Genomic DNA, 10,000 nt, shown 5'->3' with positions numbered 1-10,000 from the left:
CTTTATTTTCCTGACGAGCACAACTAGTCAGTTGAAGGAAGAAGACATTCAAGAAGCTCTGCGGTTAGGCATCGGCACAAGGATATGCCGCAAAAATGCCAGAGTGTTGCTCCTCAGTGTTACCCCTCTGGCACATCCCTTGTGTCATCGGCGTCTCTGGTCACCACTGCTTCTCCGCATCTCAATCTTTTTTTGTACTCTTACGCTTCGAAACTCACCTTTTCTACCACAATTTCCCTTCTTTTTCCTTTTCTTTTAGAAGGTCACACGTCGCCAAACTTCACATCGGAGTTTGAGGGTGACGGACATCAAAGAGAGGACCATTCAGTTTAGCAAAATACTTAGGACACAACAACAGCAAAAACTGTTTAGGAGGTAGTAATAGCACTTCTCCGTTTCTGTGTAGCTTTTCTTCTATTTTGTTTTTGTATCTTATCGCCTTGAGAGAGGTTCTTCTCTCTTTTTCCACCGGTGACGTGTGGCACAGTGTTAGCGGAGTGTCCTTTGCCCCTTTGTGCAAAGTCGTGCCTTCGACCTTGGCTTCCTGTGCTGAACGGCACAAATCCGTACCGCACAGAAGGGAAAGGGTAGCAGCCCTAACCCCCCCCCCCCAAAAAAAAAAAAGAAACATATACCTTTTCTGCTTTTAGTTTACTCTCAGTCGGAACTAGAGAAAATTTAGCAATGACGGGGACAGCCGCCGCGACGCACGCCGGTGACGAGCACCACCATGAGCACCCCACCAGTGCGGCACCGTACGAAACTATCAAAGCACCGTCCATGGCCTCCCAGGACTACATCAACAACCTGCCCGCCTTCGACACCGCAAAGCCGATGCCACCGCCGCGCACCGCCGTGGAGCGCTTTACACGCATTCTGCAGATGCAGTTCGGCCAGGACCCGGACATGCCCACCCTGGGCCACAACGTTGAGCGCAAGTACCACGGCTTCTTTGACTACCTGTTGAGTCCCATCGGCCCGCTGCGGCCCCGCACGTACGTCGACGCCAACACGCGACCGAACCCATGCCCGGAGGAGTACTGGTGGGCCTCGTGGCGCTGGCCACGCACCAAGTACGTGAACGCCAAGGTGCCGCCTCCCGTGGACGGGAAGTACACCGATTACTACCACTACTTAGCCTACAAAAATTGGCTGGAGCGGGAGCGGGATGTGTACGTGGCACACGCCAACTTGGTGCATGAGATGACCTCGCGCTGCCTGGTGAAGGAGGGTCAGTACAACGCGATGAAGAACTGTCGACATCTCTACCACAAAGGGTTCGCCATGTCCCGCATGGAGGAGTTCAACCAGGCGATGCTGTACATGGCGATGACAGGTAATGCGGCGATTCGTGAGACGCCATACCCAGACAACTTTGTAGAGGAGAAGCGGAAGATTTATGACGATTGGCTCTACCGCACGCGCATGCGCAAACCCGGAGATGCGGCGTAGGGGTCATTTGTGCACTGCACTCTCTGCAGATGTTCTCTTTTTGCCCCCGTGTTTGCTTTCATCTTCTGTTTTTTCTTCGTTTCTGAGACGGTTTTTGTATTGTTTGTGGCTCGTCATTCTTGAACGTTTTTCTCACGTGGGCCACGCATATATATTTTTTCTTCTTGTGATTTGCTGCCGCTGTATTAGCTGATTTAGCCCTTTTACACACCGTTCTGTGATATCGCAAATCCTGACAAGGGACACGATTTTGCGCACCTTCATGGCCCTCTGTTCGCCTTTTTTTCTGTTTACTTTTTTTCTTGCTTTTACTCTTAGGATCTATATGTGCGGGTGTGTACGTCACTGAATCGAAGCGATGCGTGATCCTCTAACTGCGTTCACGACTTGGGATTCTATTTTTCCCTTCTACCTTTCCGTGTGTCCTTCCCGGACAATTCATCCCGCTCCACCAAAGCGTATTCTCGACGTGGCAACAGCAGCAGCAGCAACAACACAATCGCAAGCAGTCTCGATACTTTCCGCAGCATCGCTGAGTACACACGTGCAGAAGAAGAAGCAATGGCGGCGTCTTTTCGCAGGCGTGCTTTCGAGAAAACGACAGCCCTCTTCAAACGTGTCACTTCCCTTCGCACGTATGTTTGTCAAAGAGGGTTTCACAAACTCGACCACACACTCGTTGGAAGCATTGACGGTCAGCGTGGCGCGCTGAGGATGCTCCGTGTCTACGGGCTTCGTACTTCATCCACAATTCGCTGCCTTCGATCGTCATCATTTCCTTGTGCATCCGGATGAGACCACGTGTGCAACTCTGATTGGCAGCAGCAGGATTGTTCTTTATTTCTGCTTCGTTGACTCCTCCAACCCTTTCTCCCTCTGCCCTTTCTTCTTCTTCTCTTCTAGTACTCCGTCATTTTGCTTTTTAAAGGACGCCTATTTGGAGAAAATACCACCGGAAGAAGAGAAAAAAAGCACGTTGTTATGTTCAGCACCCCAACAACAACGGAGCACCGAAACGCGGAATTGTTGCACGCGAGTGAGCGCATTCAGAAACTGACCACGACCACTGACGTGCTCGTCGCGCGCGATTTCGTTCTCTCCCAGAAAGATGAAATATTGAATGAGCTGGAGCAGTACGTGGCCGCCTTAGAGGCGGAGGTGTGCAACACGGAAAGCGTGACGGGGAGTATTCGCACGCAGTGTGCGCTGCTGCGTCCCGGCACGCGCGGGGCGACCGCAGGCGAAAATGCGGAGGTAACCGCGCTGTGGAGGCAGCACGGGGCATCGATGGCGCGATTGGTGCGGCAGCACTCGGCGCGGCTTGTAGAGCTTGAGAACACGTTAGCGGTGACGTTGGGGGACGACGCGAGGCAGCCAGCTTTGCCAAAGGCTGTTTTCTCCAATGAGAAGGATAGAAACCGAGCATAGCCGTCTAGAGTAGACGAACAGGTAGAACCGCCAGATCTGCTCACAGGCTCCCACCACACGCCCTTTCTGTTGCTGTTGCTGCCTTCTGCTGTTGTTTGTGACTATTGAGAGGTCGTGGTGGGAACAAAACAAGTGAGTTGCGCGCGACATTCGTGTGTTTCAAGAAGAAAGACAATAAGCCTCGTACTTTACTGACACCGCAGCAATACACCCTGTCGCGCAAGCACACACATACCCCCAAATAATATTACGACGAATTGAGGAAAAGAAGAGAACAGAGAAGAAAGCAGCTTGCAATTTAACGTTCCGCTTCCACCATACGTGGTGGGGGTTTTGTTTTCACGCATCCACCACTGCCGTGGTCGCATTCCATGTGATGAAAGGGGCAAAGAGCCGTTCTGTCGCTGCTGAGTGACCACGCCATCCTTTCTTCGGTTCTCTGCACGTCTTTCTTTTCTCTCCTTCCGAAGTGCTGTCTTCCCAATCACCGTTGAGGGCGTGTGTGTGTGTGTGTGTGTGTCCGTGTGGGCCATTACAAAGGAAAGACAATACCTGAAGTGGCCCACGTCGAAAATTCCACTCAGCATCAAGAAAGCAGCAGTAGCAAAAAAAGGTTGGAACACATCATCGTTTTGGAGATTAGCATCGTTATTACTTCTAATTGTCTGCTTCTTCTCTCTCCATAGCATCGAATTGCAGAAGAAGCTCTGATCATCCATTACACACTCACACACAGGCATGCGTGTGTACCATCATGACCGACCCATTTCTAGAAAATGACGGCAGCAATCTACTGGAGAAGGAGATGAGGCAGCTCCGGCTAGAAAACCGCGAGTTGCGCCTCACCAATACAAACCTGCGAGCACGACTCGCCCTCGCGACCCCCACGGCGTCGGTAGACGGCGACGCACGCGGAGCACGTATTGTCGGTGCTGGAGCAGGTCGTGCCATGACGAACAGCGAAGCCGATCAGCATGGAGAGGAGGAGGAAAAACCGTGTGAGTCCGCTGCCATTCGCAGCAGCGCAGACAGGACCACCGCGCCGTTGCCGCAGAGTCGTCGTACACGCGGCATCCCGTCATCGAACGCCACCGACTCCTCTGCGCAGGTGACCGCCGCGCGTGTTCAAGAAGCGGTGCAGCAGGCGAAGAAGGAGCTGCAAGGAGAACTGGATAAGCAACACAAAGCTGCCGCGCTAGAGAAGGCTCAGAAGGAGCAGCTGAAGCGCGAGTTCGAGCTCTTCGTCAGCACCACGTGTGAGCGCGAAGCCGCCTACCAGCTTGTGTACACGCAGCTCTATCGCGAGATGGAGGCACAGAAGGAGCTAGTGCGCAGCGCACAGGCACAACTGGAGGAGCAGCGGCTGCAGTCCGTGGAGATGCGCAAGTCGATGGAGGCTGCTATTGCTACCGCTGCAAGCAAGGGTAACAGTGGTGGCGGTGGTCCTGCCGTCGCCCCTCCTACTGCCTCCTCCTCCGCAGCGGCTGTGGAGTCTGTTGGCGACGACTCGATGGTGCCGTCGGCGAAGCGGCAGCGCACGACAAAAGAGCCGGTCAACGCACCACCCACACGGCAGCAGATAAAACGTCTGCCAAAGGATCTCAACTGGTTCGATTTGGCAGGGGGGACCCCGGCAGCGCCGTCTGACGACGTTGCGATGCAGAAGGCGGAGACGGATTCCGCGGGGCCGCGTCAGCTGAAGATCATCGCAGGTGGCGCGTCTCTCCGCAACGCGCACAAGGTGCAGAAGATGAAACGGACGCGTGACACGGTGAGTGAGACGTGCGGGCCTGGCTCCGCTCCGTCTGCCCGTGGGTCGGCACGCAATGCCCCCACGGGCCTGCACGTTCCTGTCGCCCCGGTGTTCGCGAGTGCGTCCGCCGCGGCAGCGGTGGATGGCAACAGCAGCATCACTGTTGGCTCAAGGAGTGTGAACAAGCACCTCGACACACGAGCACCGTCTGCTGCTATTGCTCCTTCCCCTTCTTCCCCCTCCTCTTCCTTCGCGCACGGTCCTGCCAGTGCGGCAGTGGAGGCGCTGTGGCGACTGCTGCCGCAGCACACGGAGGCGACACAGGGCTTCCTGCCGCTGTGGCAGCACCTCGTCGTCTTACGCGGCACCGACCGCCACTCCGTTCTGCAAGTGTTGGTGTCCCTCCTCGTGCACCTACTAAGCCCCGATGTGGTGGTAGGCCCTGCTTCCCCGACTACGCGAAGGTCGCAGCCCCCATCCTTTGCCTCCCTGCCGAATTCCTTTACCTCTCAGGCCACCTCCATCACCGTGGTGGCCACCGCCATCCGCCTCATCGCGGTGCAGCTCGAGGACGCGGCGCAGCAACAACGCGACACCGCAGCGGCACAGCCGCAAACGAAGATGCTGCTCAGCTCCCTCTTCTACCGCGTGTGTGTGGCGACGCTGTGCCGCTGGCAGGCCGTCGATAGCGCTTGGGAGGTCCTCGAGCACTGGGCCATGGCGATACACCACCTCTACGGCTTCCAGCCCGCGCTTCTGCAGTTGATGCACTACACCAACACCACCACCGCCTACCACCGCACCCGCCTTGGGCACAGCTGGATCGTGTACACGGCGCAGTGCATCTTCTCGCAGTGCTGCACGGCTGCTGCGTCGTCGGCAATGCCGGTGGAGACGGCCGTCGCGCGGTGGCGTGAGCTGTGCGACAGCCTCGGCTGGAGTGCGCACGCCCAGACACTCGAGCGGCTCGAGACGGCGGCTGCGCGCTGCGTGGCGATGACACGCGTAGGCAGTGGCCCCTTCACCCCCTCCTGCGCGGAGGAGGCGCTGCTGTCACTCCGCCTTGTTGTGTTGTATAAAGGCTTCGACCACATGGAGCAGATCGCGAAGCTGCTGGAGCAGCCCGGGGTGCTGCCCATGGCCCTTACGAAGGAGATCTATGCCGAACTGGTCAGTCTTGCCGTGCGGGACCGTGTCCCGTTTCGCACGCAAGATGCTCTTCACCACGCTCTGCGCCTGCTACGGGAGTACCTGCTGGAAGTCGCCCCCGAGCGCTGCACCTCGGCGGAACACTTCGTCAGCGCCCCACGTCGCAGTCACGTCTTGGCCGCACTGGCGCTGCTGCGTGTAGACGCAACGGAAGAAACAGAAGCGTCGTCGCGTTCGTCTGCGTCCGTCGTCGGGACACAGGGCTACGCGGCGACGGCGGCCAGCGAGGTGCGAGAGTCGGGGAGGAAAGCGGCGCTGCAGTGGCTGCAGGCACAAACGGTGGCACTCGAGGTGGTGCGTCAGAGCCGTTCCCTGGCCCCTGATCGGCCTCTGCTGTTGCGAGACACACCGTTGGGCCGCTTTCTGTTGAGTGAAGCCGACGCAGATTGAACAGGCAAACTGCATCTGCATCTTTGCCTCTTTTACAGCACAGAAATCTGCGCTGTTGGAGTGCTTTAGCACATGTGCGAATAGGAGTCTGAGAACATGCTGGTGTGAGCACCAATGTGCCACTTAGACTCCATGTCAGCTTGTCACCTTGGCGCATCACACCAGGCAAGCATTTCTAACCACGTCGAAGGGATTAGAGGAAGAGGAGGCTTTGTTGATGTTTCGTTTCTGGCAGGAGTACAGGAGAAACCCTCTGATAATTACGGACGCTGTAATGTACCGCGAATGCCTCTTTTTTCTTCTCCTGGTTGTCTGCGCGCCCCCAAAAAGCTCTCGCTGTGATGGACACAACGTTCGCTTTTTCGAGGGGGGGGGGGGGTCGTTATATGCTGCGGATGGTCTTTTAACGCGTTACACATTTCCTCTCACCTTTTCCTTTGCTTTGTTTTCCTACCTTTTTTTTTCTTCGCTCCTCTCCGTTGTTCAGAACTTTCACTCCGTTAGCAGTGGGCCCGAGTCCCCCATTATTCTTCTATTTCCCTCATTACACCACTCCTCCCTCCATTCTTCTTTTGCCCCCCCCTTTTTTTTTACTTCCTCCACATGGTGCTCCTCGTCGTGAAGGGGACCGTGTACCCCGATGAGTTCGTGGTGGAGCGGAAGCTCAGCGATGCTGTCTCCGCCTCCCCAACTCCCCCGTCCGACAAGGCGACTTCCACCACCACCGCTGGTGCGTCGCCCTCTGCACAGGACTCCATCGTCCCTATCATCGCCCACCTCTTGAACACGCGGCATCAGCTGCGTCTTGTGCTCATGTCCGCCCAGGAGCTCGCAACGCTTTTCACGCAACACCACAAGGAGAAAGAGATGGAAGAAAGCGAGGCAAAGCTGGTGGGGCAGTACACAGCACGCATAGAAGAGCTGCACAAACGGCTGAAGGACACGAAAAGTCCTGTCCGCGACGACGAGTTTGACCACGCCGTCGCGGAACTGCGTGTGCTGACGTCGCTTCTGTATCCGTCCTTCTGCACGCACGCAGAAGGCACCGAGGCAGCCATTCAGCGTCTTTACGCCCAGCACGACGACCCTGATCTAGACGAGGACACTCGCTTACTGGTGTACCACTGCCGCGTCATTGTCGACCCCGATTGGAAGGCGAGCGAGCGGGTCAAGGAGGACGAGGCAGCGCTGTGGTTTTGTGGGAAGCCGATGGAGAACACGCTGGTCAAGTACGCCGGACGGAATGAGAAGAGTAAGATCATTGTGAAGGTAGCACCGCGTGCCGGTCCGGCGCCGAGCGGGGAGCCGCGCATGCGCTACGAAGATCAACGGGCACTTTACAAAGCGAGGTGTGAGCGGCGCGAGACGTACAAGCAGTTGGAGGAGTCGGAGCTGCGAGATCGCGTGGTGCAGCAGACACGTGGTGCGGTGCAGCTGTCGTTGGGGGTGCGTGGGGCAGCAAACTCTACTCTGTCCAGTGCGGTCACCGATCCTACCGCATCCGACGTCGTGCCGGCCTTAAAAACGGAGAGGCTGCGGCCCATCTATCCTCAGAAGGAAGAGCGCGAACTCCCCATCTCCTAGGTACGTTTTTCGGCCTCTTGCTTTGTTTGACGTGATGACAGGACGATGTACATTAGTGTAGTGTGGCAGCTTCCTTCACCTTTTTTCCCCCTGCCATTTCGCTTATATCTGTCTTTACGCGAATACATCCCAAACGAAATGGAGAAAACCCCCTTTGCATTTAGCACGTAATGGCGGTCGGGTTTAGCTTCTCCTCCCATCAGATGGAGTGCGTCGCTGCTCGTTACTGTTGCTATTGTTTTTGAAGTTGAGGAACCAACGCCATGCTAATAAAGTTAGGTTGGAGGAGCGCTGTTCACCATGAGGTTCTTCAGGGGGACGATCTTTCATTTTTTTTGACTAACTGTGTTTCACGCTCCTCTCTCTCGTTCCCCTTTGCGTGCATCAAGACTGTACAGAAGTGAAGGCAGAACACTTAAAAAGGACATCACAAAACATTATACATATATACTCGCTTTTTTTCTTCTTCACAGATTACTCTGTCATGTCCTCGTTGAAGGATTACATTCGTGAAGTTCGTGATGCTGCAGCCGAACATCTCGAGTCCCGCCATCGCGACGACGCCTCGTCAGCCACACAGCGCGTGTCGCGGGAGGAGGCGCTGGCTTCTATCGCCCTCGTCACCATTCGCCTCTTGGAGCAGCAACTGCAAAGCGGCACAACCGACGATGCAGAGCGCAAGGAGCTGCAGATGCACCTCAAGGCGTGCCGCAAAGCACTCAAGTCCCATCCGTCGTCCGCGTCGCTGAAGCGTAGCCGGGCCGAATACGCGCAGGGCGAGACTGCCGCGTCCTCCTCTGCTGCGGTTTCACAGAGCCCCCGGCCGAAGACGGTTGAGCTAGGGCAGTACTCCGCCACCGGTGCCTTCGGCCACAATGAGGAGAAACGCATGAAGTTCGCCCGCCTCATGGGAGGCGCCAAGGCTGCCGCGGCGGCGGGAGGTGGGGACAGCAACAGCCACCCGCATCACAACACACACGCCAAGAACAGCGCGGAGGTGCGCCGTATGAACGAGAACCTGGAGCGCGAGTTTGAGTCTGCCATGTCCCACAAGGGTAAGAAAGGTCTCGGTGCGTGATGACTTGCGTGGGTTTTTTTTTTGGTTGTTGTTGTTTTGGCGATGGCGGCAACGACCGCGATGGTGCGATGTCGTGCAATAATGATAGTCCTGGACGAATGCCGTTCTGTGTGCCGTGTGGTATGCTGTTGTGTCGCTCGAGGACGCTTTAGTGTGCGGGGGAAAAGACACGCGCGTAGGTGCCGAACGTACGTGGTTGTATTCTTTTTTGTGTTGTTGTTGAATTTCTGTAAAGGAACGACATTGCGAACTACGCTTGGCCTTTTCGCGAAACAAACGCAAAAGAAAAATAGCGAGCTCTCAACATGGAAACGGACGCGGCGGACGATTCTTTAGCGCGTGGAGCGACAACAACAAAAAAAGGCAATGTTATTTCTTTTCAACGACGGAGTGCGGCAGGACACACACCTTCCCGAAATGGAAAACAGTGAGAATGAAGTATCCTTATGTATGTTTCAGCGGCGACTGTCATCTTCACTCCTACAAACTCTCTCTCTTGTACGTACTGTCTCTGTTTCCCACTTGGACAGGAAGAAGAAGAGACGTGGTGGAGAACGCCAAACTCGCTGTTGCTGTTGCTCGGTCGGTCTTCGCCTCTCATTCACTCTCCTTTTTTTTTGCTTTCCTTCTTTTCTCCGTTACAACGTTTGCCGCCGCTTTGGCGTTTCGCACGTTAACGTCACTCTTCGTGTTTACACTCGTGGCTTTCTTCGTGGCTCGTTCCTCTACATCGAGGATTGCGGGGTTCTTTTTCTCCCTTTTTTCTGACTCAGCAAACGAAGAACACGCACGTCCACACACACACACACACGAGGAACCCCAGCACGCGTGATACCACCAGACTCTGACAGCGGCGCTTCCTTCTTTTTACTCTCACAAGCAGAAAGAGAGAAAACTCCTAATCAACCGCTGACCGTAGGGGTGTTTGTAGTAGTAGGTAGCTTTCGCTTTGTACTCATAACCTTTTACCTTTTCTTAAAAAAAACATTTAGGTGAACATCTTCACATAGCTGCGCAAACAAACACACACATTCATACATACCCACGCTGCGCTTATTAGGAAGTACATATATATATATATATATATATATATATATATATATATA

At 55.2% G+C, this 10,000-nt stretch overlaps 6 protein-coding genes across 9 annotated transcripts in view; all 6 read left to right on the top strand.

Moving 5' to 3' along the window:
- Window positions 1-258: 258 nt before the first annotated feature.
- ABB37_03742 (putative mitochondrial NADH-ubiquinone oxidoreductase complex I subunit) lies at window positions 259-1,452 on the top strand (the record flags this gene model as incomplete). Its single annotated transcript, XM_015801177.1, has 1 exon — window positions 259-1,452. Exon 1 carries the CDS (start codon window positions 685-687, stop codon window positions 1,450-1,452), a length of 768 nt encoding a protein of 255 aa, XP_015659797.1. The 5' UTR covers window positions 259-684.
- Window positions 1,453-2,354: 902 nt separating this feature from the next.
- ABB37_03741 (hypothetical protein) lies at window positions 2,355-2,880 on the top strand (the record flags this gene model as incomplete). Of its 2 annotated transcripts, none has more annotated exons than XM_015801176.1 (1): window positions 2,355-2,880. In XM_015801176.1, exon 1 carries the CDS (start codon window positions 2,434-2,436, stop codon window positions 2,878-2,880), a length of 447 nt encoding a protein of 148 aa, XP_015659796.1. In that variant the 5' UTR covers window positions 2,355-2,433. The 2 variants fall into 2 exon arrangements, with proteins under 2 accessions (XP_015659796.1, XP_015659795.1); XM_015801175.1 differs by having other exon boundaries at window positions 2,380-2,880.
- A 469-nt stretch (window positions 2,881-3,349) lies between these two features.
- ABB37_03740 (hypothetical protein) lies at window positions 3,350-6,232 on the top strand (the record flags this gene model as incomplete). The annotated part of the gene is made up of 1 exon (XM_015801174.1): window positions 3,350-6,232. Exon 1 carries the CDS (start codon window positions 3,635-3,637, stop codon window positions 6,230-6,232), a length of 2,598 nt encoding a protein of 865 aa, XP_015659794.1. The 5' UTR covers window positions 3,350-3,634.
- A 486-nt stretch (window positions 6,233-6,718) lies between these two features.
- Window positions 6,719-7,816, top strand: ABB37_03739 (hypothetical protein; the record flags this gene model as incomplete). Its single annotated transcript, XM_015801173.1, has 1 exon — window positions 6,719-7,816. The coding sequence occupies exon 1, from the start codon at window positions 6,836-6,838 to the stop codon at window positions 7,814-7,816; it is 981 nt and encodes a 326-aa protein (XP_015659793.1). The 5' UTR covers window positions 6,719-6,835.
- A 388-nt stretch (window positions 7,817-8,204) lies between these two features.
- Window positions 8,205-8,894, top strand: ABB37_03738 (hypothetical protein; the record flags this gene model as incomplete). Of its 2 annotated transcripts, none has more annotated exons than XM_015801172.1 (1): window positions 8,205-8,894. In XM_015801172.1, exon 1 carries the CDS (start codon window positions 8,301-8,303, stop codon window positions 8,892-8,894), a length of 594 nt encoding a protein of 197 aa, XP_015659792.1. In that variant the 5' UTR covers window positions 8,205-8,300. The 2 variants fall into 2 exon arrangements, with proteins under 2 accessions (XP_015659792.1, XP_015659791.1); XM_015801171.1 differs by having other exon boundaries at window positions 8,214-8,894.
- Window positions 8,895-9,628: 734 nt separating this feature from the next.
- ABB37_03737 (putative mitochondrial 2-oxoglutarate dehydrogenase E1 component) overlaps window positions 9,629-10,000 on the top strand; it is a gene marked incomplete at its 3' end in the record, with an annotated part of 3,912 nt that continues 3,540 nt past the window's right edge. The window contains exon 1 of one of the 2 annotated variants that reach the window (XM_015801170.1): window positions 9,629-10,000. This exon is cut by the window's right edge and continues 3,540 nt beyond it. The other variant, XM_015801169.1, reaches the window with a different exon arrangement.

Source organism: Leptomonas pyrrhocoris, assembly GCF_001293395.1.
Source record: "Leptomonas pyrrhocoris isolate H10 chromosome Unknown, whole genome shotgun sequence".
NCBI lineage: Eukaryota > Euglenozoa > Kinetoplastea > Trypanosomatida > Trypanosomatidae > Leptomonas > Leptomonas pyrrhocoris.
The sequence above is the reverse complement of the archived record's forward strand: the minus strand, read 5'-3'. Positions and strand labels throughout refer to the sequence as shown.